The 20,720-nt window shown below is 38.1% G+C and overlaps 2 protein-coding genes across 7 annotated transcripts in view; one reads left to right on the top strand and one right to left on the bottom strand.

Annotated features, from left to right (window-relative positions):
- The window catches only part of CDC40 (cell division cycle 40), a 48,089-nt gene extending 47,712 nt beyond the window's left edge, over positions 1-377 (bottom strand). The window contains exon 1 of the mRNA XM_027551222.1: positions 157-377. Within this exon, the coding sequence (XP_027407023.1) occupies positions 157-345 (189 nt within the window). The 5' untranslated portion in view covers positions 346-377. The remainder of the gene's footprint in view (positions 1-156) is intronic.
- A 547-nt stretch (positions 378-924) lies between these two features.
- Positions 925-20,720, top strand: part of WASF1 (WAS protein family member 1) — a 70,782-nt gene continuing 50,986 nt past the window's right edge. For 3 of the 6 annotated variants that reach the window (XM_027551224.1, XM_027551223.1, XM_027551226.1), the window contains exon 1: positions 925-1,372. The gene's annotated coding sequence lies outside the window, so the exon portion shown is untranslated. The remainder of the gene's footprint in view (positions 1,373-20,720) is intronic. The other 3 variants (XM_027551227.1, XM_027551228.1, XM_027551225.1) reach the window with 2 other exon arrangements.

Here is a 20,720-nt window from a genome sequence, read left to right on the forward strand (position 1 = left end):
GCTTCTCCCGAGAAAGACCTACAGAGGGAGTGGAATCCAAGCGATAGCCAGCTGTCAGGACCGAGGAACAGGTAACCGGGGTTCTAACAAGTGACTGTCGGATTTTGGAGGAGAAACCGACAGTTCCCGCAGCGCACCAGTGGCCAAAGCGCTTACCTTAACTGCCACCTCCGGAGCGGAGTCCACTGCCACTGCCAGAGAGGGCTTATCCGAAGACGATTTAGTTAAGTGCATGAGGGAATCCGCGGCTGGCAAGGAACACCGCCCGCCCTCACTGTCCGAGTCCGATTCGGACCCTGAACCCGAACCATAAGAAGCAGCGAGAGCTGCAATCGCAGCCGACATGACGGCAACAGATAATCTGTGAAGACCAGGCCCTGGCGGAAGAAGGAGCAGCTTTAGGTCCTGACAGATTGCAGTAATAGACATTATTTAGTTCCTCTCCTAAGAAACCATTTATATTTTAAAACAATCAACACAGTCGATAAACTAGTATTAGAATAAGTGCAGTGGAACTCGAGATTTGGAAATATCTACCTAGGGAAACAGAGACTATTATAACAGCTTACAACTTTCGGGACCTATGTGACTAGATTAAAGACTACGAGTTCCGAAATACCTTGAGGCCGCCAAGTGCTACACTCCCGGCGTGCAGCGCGGCGGGAAGTGGAAGAAGCACCATGGGGATTGTAGTTTGGAGCGAGGGGCGGGGCGGGGCAGGCAGGCCCCTCTTTGACCCCGCCCCTGAATGGTTGGTTCATTCAATTGGCTATCATCTTCCCTCATTCCCCGGCCAAGCACTGTTCTCACCGTCCCCCTCCCCCAAACTGAGGATTGGGCAATACCATATAAGCCTCAGGAAAGGGGGGGGAAGAGCGATATTCATCCCCACTGATGGGTGAGTGGGTGGGGGCTGAGTTTCCCACCACAGCTGCACCTGGGCACTGAGAGCTGAAGAGGAAAGTGAGAATCTTAAGTGGGAAGACGTTGACTGACGGGGAATAGCTCCTGGTGGGAAAGATGGGGGATTAGGTGGCGAGAGTCCAGCGGTCCCCCCCCTGCTTCAGGCGCGGGTCTCCGCGTCCGGTTGTGGAGCGTCGCGAACGAGGAGGGGGCGGGTGGGGGGCGGCGGCGGCGGCGACTCACGGTGTTGTTCGCTCGCGCGTCGAGCACACGGTGGGTCCGGTGACTGGCGGACGTCGCAGGCGGCGTTCCCCGTGGCCCGGTTCCTCGACCACTGCCCACAGCGGGTTCCACCCGGGAGACTGACGCTCCTGGAGGCTCTAGGTGGAGTCCCGGGAGCTGAGGGGGACAGGCAGCCGCCGCCGAAGCATGAAGAAGGGGTAAGGCAAGAGCCCCTCAAGATTTCTCGGTGAGCGCGAGTCTCTGAGGAATTGTTTATCAGGGGGTCAGGGTACCGGGAGAGGAACTCTCCCCCACTGGCCAAGAACGGAGAGAGGTGCGCTTGGAGCGCTAGCCAGCCAAAGGTTGTGGGGATGGGCGCGCCTCCCCCGCGACGGCCCCCACCCCCATTCGCGGGTTTCCAGAGCTCCGGCCGCCCACCCGCCAGCGGAGCTGTGGACCTAGGGACCCGGCGGCCGGAGGGCGCGCCTGGTTCTCGGTTGCGGGGACCGCCTCGAGGCTGCTCTAGGCGGGGAGACTGCGGGTCTCACCTGAGGTGCCACCGCCTGAGCGCCCCTGCCCCCGCGACCCGCCTCTGTGCCTGCTCGCTCCGGGGGAGCCTGCGGCACCGGGTGCTGGAGAAGCCAGGCTCGAGCTACGTGCCCGAGGCTCCGTAAAGCCAGCTGGTGCGTTTGCGTGTTTGAGCCGCGAGTCTGTGTCTCTAAAGACACAACATAACGGTAAAGCGAGTGCGGGGATCCCTTTCTTCGCTGGAAGAGGATGCGAAGCGGGCTGTCGTCTCCGACGCCTCCTCTGGGGAGAGGGGGGCCTTGGGCAGAGTTAGGGAGCTGCTCACCCAGCTCCGACGTCGGCGGGACTCGCCCATTGTGCCACCCGGATAATTATTCAACTCTGCAGCATCCATTGCACCTTTTCCCATTTTTCTTTTCCCCTTGCTATAGCATGCCCCCTAGCTTCGGTACCCTGACGCCTTCTGTTGCACTTGCGGATGATGAACTGGAATAATGGCAAAAAGAAAGCACATCTGACCTGAGCATTCACAACCTATCTTATAGCCGATTTATTAAAGAATCCCCAACTAGACTAGATACTTGAACACGATTCAGTTTGATTCTCTCGTTTTCTATGCAAAGTGTGCCTAGGTTTATATTTTAATTTTTTTTTTTTTGGTGTTATATCCACGTGTTAGCTAAGTCTTGTTTCTGTCCAGGAATTGATGTATTGGTTTATTGGTTATGCAACCCATCTAATGTTCTTTAATTTGTATAGGAGATAACTTTCATTTTCCTAATTGTTGATAGCACTATATCATAGTTACGGACACAGTTTGTCTTTCGAACTCTCAGGAACTGTTTTTTTCCCCCTTATGCTCTAAGTTTCTGTTAGGAAAAGTGTTTTTCTTTACTGTCCAATATTTGGTACCAAATTTCTCAAGTTTTGAATAAGGAAAGTTTTGTATATCTTTGTTTTTCAGTAATGGAATATTTGATTGCTAATCCTAGGCTTCGGTTGAATGAAAGGAAGCATTTAGTATTTAAGATGGGGTTTTAACTGAAATAACGATACATTTCCTAAATTTATCTAATTTTACTTTTTATTCTCCCTTTGCAATGTCATGTATTTAATTACTTGTCAGAGGATTTCTTCTCATTTTTTTTAACTTCTGTCTGCAAGGATGGGTAGGCTACAATTTTGCATGATCTACCTGAAAGATAAAATATTTTTTAGAAACGGAAGAAACAACTGTTGGTTATTTGATTATTATGCTAAAAACTGTTTACATCTCATTATTTAAAAATAAATGATTCGTTACCAAAAATAAGTGTTTTATTTTTCTTTTTTGTAATCCTCCCTTTCTAGCTTTTCTTATTTTAGATTGTTGGCATAACCCTCTTGGTAAAACGAATTTGCACATAGGCATTGCAGAGGCAGTTGTTTTAAGGTACAGTAATTGTTTTATGGCACTTGGAAGTGGCCCACGTATAACTTGATGATGTAGAATCAGTTGCTTGTTAGGAAATGACCATGCAGTTTATAAAATGGACACCTTGCCTTGGTTTCCTTATATGTAAATGGAAAAGTCCATTTATGCCACCAGCTGGTATGCATAAATTAAGTAAATATGTTTTCATGATGCTTTTAAATATTTTAAAATACTTATTCACATATTTTAGCTGGTGAATGGTGAAAATACTTCAGTGTAAAATACAGTGAAAAATGTCATTAGGATTTTCTGTGGCATGTTAGAATGGCTGATTTACATTGAATTTTGCTTTGAAACATGGCTCTAAATTGAATGTTTCTCATCCATCATATTTTTAATAATTGCAAATTTAAAAAGTAATAGTTAATACATATATGTAGTTTTCAGTATAGGTTTAGTTAATATTGATGAAAAGTTACATGATTTGGTAATAAAAAGTAGAGTATTGAATAAAGTTTGTGAAAAAGAAAATCTCCGGAAAACATTTAGACCTTTTTCATTGAAAAACTTGCAGAAGACACAATTCAAAATACGTTTTCAATTTGTAATACATTGATGTTTGTAGTGTAATGTAATACATTGACTTTGTAATACATTGAAAATACATTGATCATTTGTAAGGTATGATATGGAGCTACTTTATTCAGGTTTGTAAATAACCATATATATGTTCAGAGAGTGTATCAATATAATACCATATTTAATTACACATATCTCTTTATTGTCAGAATAAGGTATTGCCAAGTACTTGATTTTCATTATTACAATATCTAGTAGCTTTTGATTTCCTTTTTGGAGGGTTAATTCAATTAATTTTCATAGCAAAAACTGCTATTAAAGTATATTATTACTTTTACCAAAACAATACTTTTAATTACTTTGTGGTGAAATTTCATATAAATGATAAGACTATTCAAATATTTTTAAGGTTATTACTGTATAGTTTCCTTTTTAAGAATTAATTTTATGACGCTTTTAATGTTTCCTTAAATGACCAACTGAAATTCAGCTGTCATTATTACTTCATAAATACAGTTAACTCAAGATTTATCTAAGCTCAGGAGATGCCAACTCAGGAGATGCCAACTCAGGAGATGCGGGCTGGATCCCTGGGTCGGGAAGATCCCCTGGAGAAGAAAATGGCAATCCACTGCAGTATTCTTGCCTGGGAAATCCCATGGACAGAGGAGCCTGGGGGCCTGCAGTCCATGGGGTCACAAAGAGTTGATTTGAACATGACTGAGTGACTAAACAACAACTGAAATTGCTAGCATAATCTTAGCAAATAGTATAGATTTAATTTTTGTTGGACTAATAAAATGAGAGAATGAAGAATATCCATTGATTTAGTGTACCATGTAGAAAAATTTTAAAAGATATATCAAATTTTCAATTCAGAAAGCATATAGCTTTATCTCAAGAGAAAAGAAAAAAAATGTATTGGGAAGTTCTTTGAACTTCACTTACCTATTCAGGTATAATTCCTTTACCTACACATTTTTTGAACTAGCATTAGAGATTGCATAATGTATACGTTGCCAACCTTTCATTTATGAGATGATAATTTCTTCTTACCTCTTATAGGTCACTTCATGAAAATGTACACTGAAGGTTTTTTTTTTTTTTAATTCCTAAATTATATGAGTATAGAAGTGTGTATGATTCTTTTTTACATACTTCATTTTTCCAGTAAAATATTAATAAAAAGATGTATATAGATTGTATCCTGTGGTAAATGTGCCCAAATACCTAATTTTAAGTGACCTTTAGTGTAGAGCTTTTGCTTCCCTGGTGGCTTAGAGGGTAAAGCATCTGCCTGCAGTGTGGGAGACCCAGATTCAATCCAAGACCTAGGTTCAATCCCTGGGTCGGGAACATCCCCTGGAGAAGGAAATACCCACTCCAGTATTCTTGCCTGAAAAACCCATGGACCGAGGAGCCTGGTAGGCTACAGTCCATGGGGTCACAAAGAGTTGGGACACGACTGAGCGGCTTCACTTCACTTGAAGAATTTTGTGTTTTTAGTCTGTCACACTTAGTTTATAATTTTGAATCTTTGTGTATTGGTAGTTTGTAACTTCCAATACAATTTATTATATTTTCAACTTGTAAAATGGTTTAGAACTTGGAACTTTCTCTGAAGCAAATTGCTTGGTGGTTAGATTTTCAGGCAACTCACCAAATTTAACCCATAATCAACTTGACTGATAGGAGTAGACTAATAATACTAGAGAGTTGTAAAGTTATGTTAATAATATTGAAAGTCCCTTTGATACTGTGTATAACAGTCTTTCTGTGGGAAAATCAGTATCTACCTTGAAATTCTAGGAATACATTTTTTTGTGTTAGATGTGACAGTTTTATTAGGAACTTGTCCTCTGACACTCATTGGACATGAAGAAGATCTTCCTCAGCGTTATATCATCTTGGGCAAGAGGTTAGAGTATGAGAAACTGGAAGGAGCTAGGATCGTCTTTGTAACGTTGAATAAGTAATTTTACCTCTTAAGGTCTTTGGTTTTCTCATTTATAAATTGAGAAGGTCGAGGTAGATGATCTCTGAGGTTCCTTTTGGTTACAAAGAAAATTCAAAGGTGTTTCGAAGCTAAGTGTAACCCTTTGTTCTGAGAGTTCATTTTCCCTTTCTAATGTCACTGCTTATATACTTTCTGTCAGAAAATTTATTCTTTCTGGATCTACTTCTGAAAAGATTATACTGTTAATCTTTTTCTCATATACCTATTCTTGGAAGCAAGACTTTTTAGATTTTTAAAGTTGTTAACGGCTGCTGTTTTGTTTGCGTTTGTTTTCATTTTTTTTTTAAACTCCCAGCACCACCAAGAAACAGAATTAAGGTGATTTTCTTTGCTTTCCTCTTTAGAGTTTTTTACTGACAGCCTATATGTGAGTCAAGGTATACTTTAATTATACTTTGGAGAAAGAGCATACCCAGTGTGTCTCCAGAGAAATTTTTTTAGAAGGCAAAATATTGAAATGAAGGTTGTGGAGTCGGTATATGAAGGTAAAGAGATGTCATACGGCTTGATAATAGAGTTGACAGATAATGTGTGGGGAGACGTGGGTTCAATCCTTGGATCAGGGCAATCCCCTGGAGAAGGAAATGGCAACCCACTCCAATATTCTTGTCTGGAGAATTCCATGGACAGAGGAGCTGGTTGGGCTACAGTCCACGGGGTTACAAAGGGTTAGACATGACTTAGTGATAAAACAACAACAACTCTGTATTTTTATTTGCTAAATGTGGCAGCCTTACCTTGGATGCTGTGATACTTTGGGCAGAACAAGAGTGTGGGTGTGGGGCTTCCCAGGTGGCACTGGTGGTAAAGAACTGCCTGTCAATGCAGGAAACCTAAGAGATGGGGGTTTGATCCCTAGGTTAGGAAGATCCCCAGGGGAGGGCTTGGCAGTCCACTCCAGTATTCTTGCCTGGAGAATCCCATGGACAGAGGAGCCTGGTGGGCTACAGTCCATAGGGTCACAAGGAGTTGGATGCGACTTAGCATGCATGCATGCGTGGTGTGTGGTTGGAGGCAGAGTGAGAAAATCGTCTTCCCTGAGGACAGAACAGTTTTGTTGTTGTTATTTTGGTTGGTTGCTTTGCTTTGCTCTGCTTCATTTCTGTGTTTCTAACACTTGTTCTTTAAGCTAAATGGATATTTGAGCTGATATAATTGGAACAGAAGAGCAGGTAACTAATTCTCTTAGGGAGGTGGTAAGATCAAGATGCTGTGAGAAAAGAGGTCATGAAACACAGCTCTGTTTTTCATATACACTGGAGTATTTTGTAGGTTTTTAATTAAGTTCTTATTTGGAGGTTAATAATATTTAAGAGTAACAGGTAATATGGTCTCCTGAGAGGAAAAGAAGTACCATTGCTTGCTTGCTCTATGTGCAAGCTACTGTATAGATAGTTAAATTTATTATCGTATTTATTTGATATCATAGTCTTATGAAGATTTTATGGAGGAAGAGGGTTAACTGAATTAAACAAGTTTATTCTGCTCAGTGGAAGCACAGGTTCTCTGGAAACCACTCTCTTCCCTTTCCCCAGTAAGTTACTACTGAAGCAGCCATATTAGTAGCTTGATAGTAGTAATTCTGCTTGCCTACTACTACCTTCTACCCTGATTTCTGAGGGTAGTACGTAGTAGTAAATAAGGTATTGGTGATTGTCAAAATCACCACTAAATTTTGACAATTTAGTGGTGATTATCTCATGCTAAACCAGTTATTCATTTAACACGTAATTGTTGGGGGCCAACTAGGTGCTAGACACAGAGAATAAAGAGTAATACAGAGGTCTTGATTCTTTTGGAGTTAATAGTATGGTAAGAGTCAGAAAGTAAAAACATGCACATGTTTATTATTGGACTGGGATGAGTGCTATAAGGGACAAGAACAGGCAACCTAGTTACCTTGAGAATCAGGGACAACTTTGAGGAAAGATGGGTGGACATTAGCTATGTGAAAAAGGAAGAGAATGTAAAGAATACATGGAAAATGATTTTGAGATGGGAAAGAGCTTAGTAGGTTCAAGAAACCAAAAAAGGCCAGAGTTGTTAAAGCTGAGCAGGAGGGATTGTGGCTTGATAGGTGGTTGTGGAGGTAAACAGGAGCCTGATCATGCAAGGCTACAGAAGTTTTGGTTCAGTGAAAGTTATGGATTTTTATTGTAAGTGTATTGGGGAAGGCCATAAAGGATTTTAATAAGGGTAATCACTGAATCAAATCTGACTTTTAAAAAGATCACTGTGGCTTGGAGGGGGTCAAAGAGATCAGTCACAATTCTGCCCATTTTTGTACTTTATTGGTTTATTTCCAGACACTGCATTGAGCTGGGTATTCAGGTTTTCCTGGGTCCCAAGTGTCCAGAGAATGGAATAATTTGTTTTCTCTTCAGTGGCTGAAGCTGTAAGACACAGAACTGAGAAACTGTTACTGGCTTTGTTTCTTGCCAGGTGAAGTATTTAAGTAGGGGCATCTTGAAGAAAGAATAAGAAGCAAATACACAGAGTCCTGGCTGTGTTCAAGTGTCTTTGTCCATGGTCCTGAGATTGGGTTACAAAAGGCACCGTAATATCTCTGTAATAAGTCGTGCTTTTTACATAAACTGGTTGGAATGATATTTTTGGTACCTGGCAATCAACCAGTTGAATCCTCTCATGGATTTAGTAATTGGTACAAGGTCACAATGCTAGTAAAAATGGTAGAGGTGGAACTTGAACAGAGATTTCAAAGTCCCATTTTTTCCTATTGCCCTATGCTGTCAAGCCACCACTCCTTAAATTCGTGATTCTAAAGGGATTCTAAGGACGTGGGTGTTGAGTGTGATGACATCTGTTGGATGATGGCAGCAGTGCTTTATTTTGTTTGTTTGTCAATGGGACAGCTTCCTGACATTATTTTCTCTTAAGTAAGTTACTCAGGTCTACTCTAATAAGTTAATCTTTCTGTAACGATTAACTCATTAAAAAAAAAAAAAGGAAAAGCCTTGTGTGTCAGGAAGTGGATTAACTTATTTGATTCTTCTACTGAAAAACATGAAGTCTGTTATGTTTTCCTGTTAGACTACAAAAATAAGCTTTTTTGTTTTCCACTCCTTGATGAGACATATGTTGCATTGTATCTGGGTTTTTTGTTTGTTTTGATAAATTTTTGTAACATAAATGTGCTTTATCTCCAGATAAAGCTGGAGAATTTTAGAAAGGTTAAGCAAAATGGGAGGAATGGGAGAAGCATTTTATATTTTAGTTGAAGACTAGCACACATTTATTTTAAAAGCCAAAACAGAAGCTGTGTGTGATATATCATAATACATGGCTAGAAGACATTTTCAAAGAACACTCTTTTGGTTTCATTGGTTTTTCTCTGTTGATTTTCCTTTCTCAATTTCATTGATTTCTGCTCTGTGTGTTTTTTTTTTTTTTTTTTAATTCTTCTGATTAATTTAGACTTATACTGCTTTTTCTAGTTTCCTAGAGTGGAAGCTGAGCTTATTGATTTTAGATCTTCTTTCCTAATATGTACATTCAGTGCTGTAAATTTCCCTTTAAACCTTGCTTGCGATAGATCCCACACATTTTGACAAGTGATATTTTCATTTTCATTTACTTCAAAATACTCAAAAATTTATCTTAAGACTTCTTTGACCCATATGTTATTTAGAAGTGTGATGTTAAAATATTTGGGGATTTTCCAGCTGTCTTTATGGTATTACTTTCCAGTGTAATTCCATTGTGGTCTGAGTGTATGTGTTGTATGATTTTTGTTCTTTGAGGGAGAGGGAGGGTGTTTTACCGACCAGGATATGGTCTGTCTTGGTGAATGGTCTGTGTGAGCTTGAGAAGAATCTGTGTTCTGTGTTGTTGGGTGAAGTACTATGTAAATGTCAGTTACATCCAGTTGACTGATGAATCTGCTCAGTTCAACCCTATCCTTGTGAATTTTCTGCCTGTTGGATCTGTCAATTACTGATAGAGAGGTGTTCAAGTCTCTATAATAGTGAATTCATCTATTTCTCCTTGAAGTTCTATCAAATTTTGCCTCACATATTTTGGTACTCTGTTGTTAGATATATATTGATTGGCCAGAAAATTCCTTTGGTTTTTTAAGTAAAAATGGAAGACACGTTTTCCATTTTCACCAGTAACTTTATTGAACAACATTTTCACCATTTTGTTCCACTACCTTCTGCCATTTTCCAGGCAACTTCATAATTCCATCTTCCCAAAACTTTTTTATCTTTTTGAGCAAAGAACTGTTCCAGCTGCCTTTTACAGTCTTTCAGGCAATTGAAATTTTTTCTCTCAAGAGAATTTCGTAAAGACCAAAATGGACATCTGAAGGTGTGATGTCTGGTGAATATGGCAGAGGAATCAGAACTTCAGTCAAACTGTTAACAGTTTTTGCCTGGTCATCAAAGAAACATGCAGTCTTTCATTATCCTAATGGAATATAATGTATTTTCTGTTGAATAATTCTGGATGCTTTTCATCAGCTGCTGCTTTCAGTTGGTCTGACTAGGAGCATTACTTGTTGGAATTAATCATTTGGTTTTCAGAAAGAGCTCATAGTAGAGGACTCCTTTCCAATCCCACCATATACACAACAAAACAGCACCTTCTTTGGATGAAGACTAGCCTTTGGTGTGGTTGGTCATGGTTCATTTCGCTTGCTACACGATCTCTCCCATCACACATTATTGTCCAGTGTTCACTTTTCATCATCTGTCACAATTTGTTTTTAAAATCAAATTTTTTTTTTTACATTTAAGTAGAAATGTGGAACTACTTGTCAGTATTTTTTTTCACTTATGTGGAACCCAAACATCAAATAATAACATAACCAAGCTGATGCTAATGATTTTTAGTGCTTGATCCAGATATTTTGAGTATGTTGGCTTTCTCCTTCATGGTATAATGTTGACTGTTTTCAGTTAATGTCTTGGTTTGATCGTTAACTTCAACTGGTCTACCTGACTGTGGAGCATCGTCCAGGGAGAGATCCTCAGCACCAACTTCGTAGATCACTTTTGACACATTTGATCAGTCACAGCACCTTCCCCATGCACTGTGAAAATATTTTTTCCATTTAAGTTTCATTTTACCTTTCTTGAAATAATAATCCTAAAGGAAATCAGTCCTGAATTTTCATTGGAAGGACTGATGCTGAAGCTCCAGTACTTTGGCCACCTGATGCGAAGAAGTGACTCATTTGAAAAGACCCTGATGCTGGGAAAGATTGAAGGCAGAAGGAGAAGGGGACGACAGAGGATGAGATGGTTGGATGGCATCATCAACTCAATGGACATGAGTTTGAGTAAACTCCGGGAGTTGGTGATGGACAAGGGAGTCCATGGGGTCACAAAGAGTCGGACACAACTGAGCGACTAAACTGAACTGACTGAAATAATAAAACATAACATGCTGAGAAGCTTGCTTTTTTCTTCCATATTCAATATTAAAATGGCTACACAAAAATTCACCTCTTTTGATAATTTTTTTTTAAATGCATGCTGATATGACAGCTAACTGTCAAATTATAAGCTAACAAATTATTTTGAATGAAGTTAAAGACAACTAACCAGCCACTAGGGCTGTCTTATAGGAAAAATTGAACGAAACTTTTGGCCAATCCAATACATTAAGGATTGTTATGTCTTCTTAGAGAATTTATACCCTTATCATTATATAATGCCCTTCTTTATCCTTGAGATACTCCCCTGCTTAGAAGTCTGCATTCTCTGAAATTCTGTGTCTTTATATTTAAAGTGAGTTTCTTGTAGACAACATTTGGTTGAGTCTTTTTTCTTGTTTATTATTCTTAGTGTATTCTGATATTCTCTTTTAATTGGTGTGTTTGAATCATTCGTGTTTAAAATATCTATTGATATAGTTGGATAACTACCATATCTGTAAATGTTTTGTATTCATTGTATTTGTTCTTTTAAAATATTTAGAATGTTGGAACTTTTGAAATATTTGACTAGTTTAAAAGAGCAGTGGAATAGATAAAAATTAGAATTGTTCTAAAATTTAAGACATAGATTGATTTAAAATAAAGATGTGTTATTAGCAGTCCCCTGAAGAAACAGAATGGTTACCCATGTGGCTAAATTGCTCTTGACTTAAAGGTGACACCAGTAATAACAGGGGCACCATTTTTTGAGCACCTGTTATGTGCTAGGCACTGTTCTAGGCATATGATGTAATTCTCACAACAACCCAGGGGAGAGATGTAATTCTCACTTATCAGATCAAAACTAAGGTTTGGGCATAGTCTGCAACAGTCTTTCACAATCGTAGCCACAATCTAACTGCCTGGTCTCTCATGCTTACTCCTGACTCAGGTATCCTCTAGATGTAGTGGGAAAATGGGATTATTTTGATTTAGTTGGTAGGTGGCAAAATTGGACATATGTGTTAGGGGTTGGTTCCAGAGTTCAAACCACTTGTGGAGTAAAAATCATGTACCAAATTATTGTACCATAAATACAAAGAGTTGAATGAAAATGGCTATGTCATATCCTTTTGATGAAAATCTAATTATTTTCCCAACAATTTGTACACAATTGAAAGTTTACTGAATTGTAGAGAAAAGAGTACTTTGCTTTAAGATGATCTCAAATGCTAAGTGATTTGGTGGTATTAGAAACAGAGAAGTCCAAAAAAAGGAGTAAATTTTCTTTGAGGAATGAGGAGTTAATAATGGTGAAATTGGTTTTGGATATATTGAAAATGAGTTAATAAGACATTGTGTTGCAGTCTGTCAGACAGATAGCATAGGTTTGAGTGTTTACAGGGATGTTAGGGTTGTTTATATCAGTAATTTAAAGGGATAGTTCAAAATCTGGACATAGATGGATTTATGAAGAAGAGAAAGTATAGAATGAACTAGGGCATAACAAAACTGTTGACTCATTATTTACAGAGTGGAAATTTAAAAGACAGCAGAGGATGCTGATGATGTGATCAGAGAAGATGTAATCATTATGAATATAATGGTATTCATATCAGAATATTATTCTGATATGACCCTTCAGTTGGGACCAGAGGATAAAGTAAGGCCTTGTGATCTGGGCAATTCTCTTTGGAACAGGGATCTGAAATGCTAGTGAGGTAGGAAGGGAAGCAAAGCCAAAAGTATGTTGATGGTTTTGAAAATAGAGAAGAACTAAAGGATCACAGGGACTTGATAAGGACAAAGAAAGTTAATAGTGAGGAATTGGAGGGGTGAAATAGGATATTTCAGTCAGAAAGGAACATTTCACAGATGGAGATCTTAGAGGCAGAACTCTGAGAGTCTATATAGACACTGATGTGCTTAGTAGTAGAAGGGAAGGGGCCACTCCTCAGTCCTCAGGACTGGAAGCACTGATGTTTGAGCCCTCAAGAGAGAGAAGGTATATTTTAAGAAGCTTTGCTGTAAGTCTGTATGCCTCTAACCATTGCTCTGGGGTCAGCAGGCAGTGCATGCCACATCATTTGAGGTAGGAATCTTGGAGGGAGGAAAAGGATCATGCTTTACTTGTGAATGATCAATTATAAATATAGTTGTCTTCTTCTTTGCAAAAATAAGTGTTTTTTCTTTGTAATAGAAGCAGTCAACAATTGTTGGAGATCAGTGTTAATATAATTTTTATCATCAGTATAGTCATGGAAGTAAATGAAATAAAGATTGTCTCTTAATGGTTATGTATATAAAGGACTTAGTTTCATTGACATTAAAAAGAAGATTTAAGTTTCTATTTTGTAATTTTATGCTAAGTACAGAAAGATGACAGTAATGACCTGTCATCAGTTGAACATGAATTTTAATGTATATTTCTTGTAGTAGAGATGGATTTCTGAGTTCTCTAATTTGAAATTAATTAAATCTGCTCATTAAAAGTCTGCCTGTTATGTGAGAGGTCATATTAAGAGCAGAAACTGCTGGCTTAAATAATATTTACTCTAATATCCTTATGGAGTCTTTTTTAGGATAAAATGAGATAATTGTTATAAAAAAGTCTTCTGAAACAAGTCCAAATTAATGTAAGTTCTAACTGTTTTAGGCCCATATGGGACTAGGACCATGGATAAGGTCATAATTTACATTTTTAATGAAATATTTAGTATGGTATTTAAATGTTTCTAATGTAATAAATGACTGGAATAAATAAAAAATATTTGTTTTGGTATTCATCAGTTTAGCTTTATTATTTTTAAGTAACTCCCTATACCAGTAATACTAGTAATGATTTATTGAAAATTAAGTAACTTCTTTTCAACTTTTTTTGTGTCTGTTTGAATCTGTTTTTCATCAGCACCTGCCTCCTCAAATGATAAAATTATCTATAATTGACCTTATTTGAGGATTATAGTGAGGCGGTCAAGTCCTTTAATTTAAGATATAGATGTATCTTACTTTAAGAACATTTAACATGAAACTGCTAATGGAGTGAATATAGATACAAATATGAAAAAAGGTCCGAGGACTGAGTCCTAGAGTACTCTTAAGATTTGGAAGTAGAGAAGTTGTGAAGGAGGCAGGAGGAAAGCCAGGAACTTGAGGTTTCCCGAAAGCCACAATAAGTAGTTTCAAGGAATGAACAACTATTAAGAGGTTTAGTGAAAAGAGACTTCAGAATTAACCGCTGGATACAGCAGATTATTGACCTTAGTCAGATGGTTTGCTACAATGCTGGAAATGAAAGCCCGAATAGGACAGATTTAAGTGAGAATTGCAGGAGAAAAATCAGAGAACTAATTCAAAGAATTTTGCCAAAAAGGAGAGCCAAGAAATCAGGAAGTGGGGGATTAAATGGCTAAAGGCAGAAATAGGACCGAGAGAAGTTTGTTTTTGTTGTTGCTGTTTTGTAAGATGGATGAAATTATAGCATGTCTCTATATTGATGACAGTGATCTAGTAGAGGGAAAACAGTGATGTAGAAGAAAGAGGGGATAATTAATCCCTACTGCTTAAATAAGATTTTGGAACTGGCCTGGAACTTTTGCCACCACGTGAAATGGTATCTGTGGAGAAATTTTTCACTTCAACATAGGCAGATTACAAATGACTAGTTACCCAATTCATCTGCTGTTTTATACTTGTAGATTACTTTTAGTGATGAGATGGAAATTGTTAAGGCTACATACTTAACAGTTTCCTATTGTGATAACTGCATTTATTTTCAAGTAAGGAATAGGATAGATAATAATATGCTAATAATAGCAGATCTCACTGATCTACTTGAGCTTGTCTGAATTTGCATTGTTTTAATCCATTAGTCTTAACGATTTTTTGCTTGCACATTTCCAGAAAGAAAATGTACTCTTTTACACATTGAAGTTGAGTAGTATAATGTTACTGTTGTAAGTTTAAATCATTTTCTTGTTAACAGGTAATAGCAAATAAGCATTTATAGCAGGATATGAGCATTAACTATATTGGAATAAATGGTTATTGCTATTTGACTAAATGAGTTTTTGAGAGCTATATCAGAATATAATTGATGTACAATTGGATAAGTTTTGACTTATGGATACGCTTTGAAATCATCATTACAATCAATATAATGACCCCCACACACACAAACCAATTTTCTGTTCTTTGTTTGTAATTCCTGCATCCTGTCTTTCCTTACTCCTTCCATCAATCCCAATCCCTACCCTAAGCAAAACCACTAATCTGCTATCTGACATAATAGGTTGGTGTGTATTTTCTGAAACTTGATATGAATAGAATCATACAGTGTAGAGTCTTTTTTGTTTGGCTGCTTTCATTTAGTGTAATGACTTTAAAATTTATCTGTATTTTCATATCCATCATTAGTTCATTTTTTACTGAACACTATCCCATTTTATAAACATTGTTCCAGTGGATAACAGTTTGTTTTTTATTGGTCTGTTGGTGATCATTTGGGTTTCCAGGTTTTGATTATTACAAATACAGCTGCTGTGAGTTTTCAAAGAAAGTACCAAAGTGTCTTTCAAAGTGGTTATGTCATTTCATAGTATTTCTACAAGCAGAGTAGGAGTTTGGTTGCTCCACATTCTTGCCATTTTAGTTTTAGCCATTCTAATAGGTGTGTAGTGGTATCTCCTTGTGACTTTAATTTGTGTTTTGCTAAAGAGTAATGAGGGCTTCCCGGGTGGCTCAGCTGGTAAAGAATCTGCCTGCAATGTGGGAGACCTGGGTTTGATCCCTGGGTTGGGAAGCTCCCCTGGAGAATCGAAAGGCTACCCAACTGCAGTATTCTGTCCCGGAGAATTCCATGGAGTATATAGTCCATGGGGTTGCAGAGAGTCGGACATGACTGAGCGACTTTCACTTTTAAAGACTAATGATGTTGATCATCTTTTTAAATGTTATTTGTATATTTTCTTTTGTGAAGTATCTGTTCAAATATCTGGATATTTACCTTTGGGTTGTTTTCTAATTGAATTTTATTGTGTTTATTTGTGTTAGTTGCTCAGTCGTGTTGGATTTTTTGCGACCCCATGGACTGTAGCCCACTAGGCTTCTCTGTCCATAGGATTTTCCGGGTGGAATAGGTTGCCATTCCCTTCACCAGGGGCTCTTCCCGGATTGAACTCAGGTCTCTTGAATTGCAGGCAGATTCTGTACCATCTAAGCTACCAAGAAAGGTTTCTTCATTCTAGATACATCAAATATGTGATTTACAAATATTTTCTCACAACCTGTAAATTGTCTTTTCATTCCCTTAATGAGAAAGCAGAAGGTCTTAATTTCGATGAATTCTGGTTCAAAAATTTCTTTTTTTATGGATTGTGCTGTTGGTGTTACATCTAAAAAATCTATGCCTAAGTCAAAGCAGTAAAAATTTTCTTTTTTCTAGACGCCTTATAGTTTTACATTCTACATTTAGGTATGTGACTCATTTGTACATGGTAAGAGGTAAGGATCTAAGGTTTGTTTTTTTTTAATAGCGATATCCAATTGTTGTAGCACCATTTAAAAAAAAAAGAATGTCAACTTTGTATCTGTGGAAGGAATCAGCTGACCAAATAATTCATCAGTTGGGTTATTTCTGGACTCTTTTCTGTTCTATTGGATATTTGTCTCTCTTCATACCAGTACTACACTACCTAGAATAGTGTGGCTTTATAATAAGTATTGAAGTCGAGTAGTATAAATCCCTTAATACTGCTTTTCTTTTTCAAAGGACAATGTATTTCTTCTTTTGTGAGGTTCACTAAACCTTGTGTCTTTTCAGGATTTTTCCATTTCATGTAAGATGTGGAATTTATTAGTATAAGTTGTATGATATTTCCTAACGGTTCTTTTAATATCTGTAGAATCTGTAGTGATAGCACTCCTATCATTCCTCAGATACTGTCAGTTTATATATCTTTATATGCCACCCTTCCCCATCAGCCTGGCTAGTGGGTTATCGTTTTTTATTGACGTTCTCATTATTTTTCTGTTTCAATGACTTTTGCTTTCACCTTCACTATTTCCTCTTTTGCTTACTTCCAGTTTAATTTGCTTTATTTTTTCTAGTTTGTTGAGGTGAAAATAGTCGAGGCCATTCATTTAAGACCTTTCTTGTTTTCCAGTGTAGACATTTTAATGCTGTAATTTTCCCTTTATGTACTACTGCTTTAGCTGCTTCCCTCATACATTATGATACTTTTGTTTTCATTTTCATTCAGTTCAAAACAACTATTTTTTCCCTTTTTATTTCAATTGGAGTTATTTGGAAATATATTTCCTAGCCTTCAACTATTTGAGGATTTTCCATAGATCATTTTGTTGTGATTGCTAATGTAATTAGATTGTGGTCAGAAAACATACCTTGTAGGATTTAAATCCTTTTACATTTATTCTTATTTTATGACTTAAAAGTGGTCTCTCTTGGTAAATGTTATTTGTATACTTGTAAGACTTAAAAATGTGTTTTGTATTGTTTTGGGATAGGATGTTCTATAAAGTTCAATTATCAAGTTGGTTAATGGTGTTCTTGCTTACTCACTGTCTGCTTGGTCTATTAGTGATTGAAAGATGTTGAAATTTTTAGCTATATCTATGGACTTTTCTGTATTATATTGTACTTCTGTTACTTTTTACTTTATTGAATCTATTTATTTGTAAAGTAAATAAACATTTTAGATTATGTATTCATGATGAATTGACAGCTTTGTTAGTATGAATATCTCTAGTAATATCCTTTCTCCAAAATCAACTTTGTCTGATATTAATGTAGTCACTCCAGCTTTTTTTTTTTTTCTTTAGCATGGTATATCTTTTTCTGTCCTTTTACTTTTAACCTCTTTGTGTATTCATGTTTAAAATTGTTTCTTATAGGCAGCATGTGGATGGGTCTTGTTTTTTAATTCAGTCTTACAATTTCTACCTTTTAATTGGCATGTTCAGATCATTTATGGTTAATGTGATTATTGATGACAGAGTTTAAATCTACCATTTTGTTATTTTCCTTTTGTTGTAATGTTCATAAATGTCTTATTTCCCTTTTCATTTTCTTTTAGTGTGAGTAAATTTTAAAAATTTATGGCTATGCTGGGTCTTCATTGCTCTGTGGATTTTTATCTAATTGTGGTGAACTGGAGGTACTCTCCAGTTGTAGTGCACAGGCTTCTCATTGCAGAGCACATGCCTTATGGCACGTGGGCTTCAGTAGTTGCAGTGAGTGGGCTCAGTAGTTGTGGTTCCTGGGCTTTAGAGTACAGGCTGAATAGTTGTGGCTCACAGGCTTTGTTGCTCCATGACATGTGGGATCTTCCCAGACCAGGGATCAAACCCATGTCTCCTGCATTGGCAGGCAGATTCTTTACCACTGAGCCACCCGGGAAGCCTGAGTAATTTTTTTTTAATGATTCTGTTTTTTCTCCTTTGTTGGCTTAATAGCTGTAACTCCCTGTGATATTTTAGTATTTGTTTTAGAGTTTTAAGTATACATTATTAACTTATCATAGCTTACTTTTAGGTGGAATGGTGAATTTTTCACAAATCAGTTCGTTCAACTTTCAGATTATGTCACTGCTGCTGCTGCTGCTGCTAAGTCTCTTCAGTCATGTCCGACTCTGTGTGACCCCATAGACGGCAGCCCACCAGGCTCCCCCGTCCCTGGGATTCTCCAGGCAAAAACACTGGAGTGGGTTGCCATTTCCTTCTCCAATGCATGAAAGTGAGAAGTGAAAGTGAAGTCGCTCAGTCGTGTCCGACTCTTAGCAACCCCATGGACTGCAGCCCACCAGGCTCTTCCGTCCATGGGATTTTCTAGGCAAGAGTACTGGAGTGGGTTGCCATTGCCTTCTCCAGGAGTCATATCTACCTGGATTCAAATCCCAGCCATGATACTTAGTGTAGAAGGTATACTTCCTATACCGTAGTCTTCTTATCTGTAAAATGGAGTTAAACTCTTTCATAGAATGGTACCTGACATACAGTAAGCACTATAATTTGTAGCTGCTTTTATTAAAAATTATGTTGATGAAAATCTCTTATGAATCCTAGCTACCTTGACATCATTCTTCTCCCATCACCCTAGTGAAAGTACCTATTCTTTAGATTAGTCATTTGTCTGCTACGCTTCTGCCTTTCCCAATTTGAATCAATCCTCTTGCCAAATTAATCTTTCTTCAATATAACACCAATCATGTAATATCATTTCTCAGTTCAAAAGTATTTCCACCTGACTGGTCACTTCCTCCAGAATTAAGAACAAACTCTTCATCCTGACAAGCAATATAGCCCATTGTATCTGTCTTCATCTTTCCTTTTCTTTCACTACTGTTTTACTTTTAGTCTATATAATTCAGTCAAACTGCAGTCTCTTTCTTCTCCAAATATAGTTTCCTGTCTCTGAATTTGTTGTTGCTGTTTTGTATGTCCCTATAAAATTTTGAGAGCAAGTATGTCTGAAAATTACTTTTTGGACCAGTGTTCACCTGTCATAATCCTTTACATCTTTGAAGGCTCCCATCAAATATTGGGTTGGCCAAAAAGTTTATTTGGGTTTTTGTAAGATGTTGTATAAAAACCCAAACAAGCTTTTTGGCCAGCCCAATACTATTTATTTCATTGAGCTTTTCCTGATACTTAACTGGTTGTGGTTTTTCCATTCATTATATTTCTATAATTCTCCTGTGCTTTTCTTGTATCACTAGCCTTGTACTACCTTTGTTTATACAGGTCCACAGTTCCCTCTCTGTAGTTCTAAAGTTCAAAAGACTCTGAAAACTAAAAGTTTCTTTTAAAAAAAAAAAAAAATCTAATTTAGTGGCTCTGGTGGGCAAAATGATAGACCCTGAAGAGGTCCATATCCTAATCCTGGAACCTGTAAACATTACATTACTTGGTAAAAGGGGCTTTGCAGAGATGATTAAATTAAAGATCTTGCAATGGGGAGATTAGCTTGGATTACCCAGATGGGCTCAGTGTAATTTGCAAGAGTCCGAGGGAGGCAAAAGAGTCAGAGAAGAAAATGTCATGGCAGAAGTAAAAATTAGAGTGATGGGACTGCTAATTATTAAGATGAAAGGCCAGGAGCCAAGGAAAGCAAACAGCATCCAGAAGTCAGGCAAGGCAAAGGACAGATTCTCCCGTGGATCCTCTAGAAAGAGACCAGCTTTGTAGACATCTGGGCTTTAGCACAAGGACAGTTGTGACTTCTGGATCTAAAAGATAATAAATTTGTACTGTGTCAGTCAGTCAGTTCAGTCGCTCAGTCGTGTCCGACTCTTTGCGACCCCATGAATCACAGCACGCCAGGCCTCCCTGTCCATCACCATCTCCCGGAGTTCACTCAAACTCATGTCCATCGAGTCTGCAGTGCCATCCAGCCAGCTCATCCTCTGTCATCCCCTTCTCCTCCTGCCCCCAATCCCTCCCAGCATCAGAGTCTTTTCCAATGAGTCAGCTCTTTGCATGAGGTGGCCAAAGTACTGGAGTTTCAGCTTTAGCATCATTCCTTCCAAAGAACACCCAGGGCTGATCTCCTTCAGAATGGACTGGTTGGATCTCCTTGTAGTCCAAGGGACTCTCAAGAGTCTTCTCCAACACCACAGTTCAAAAGCATCAATTCTTTGGCGCTCAGCTTTCTTCACAGT

The sequence above is a fragment of the Bos indicus x Bos taurus genome, chromosome 9, assembly GCF_003369695.1.
Source record: "Bos indicus x Bos taurus breed Angus x Brahman F1 hybrid chromosome 9, Bos_hybrid_MaternalHap_v2.0, whole genome shotgun sequence".
NCBI classification, from domain to species: Eukaryota; Metazoa; Chordata; class Mammalia; order Artiodactyla; family Bovidae; genus Bos; species Bos indicus x Bos taurus.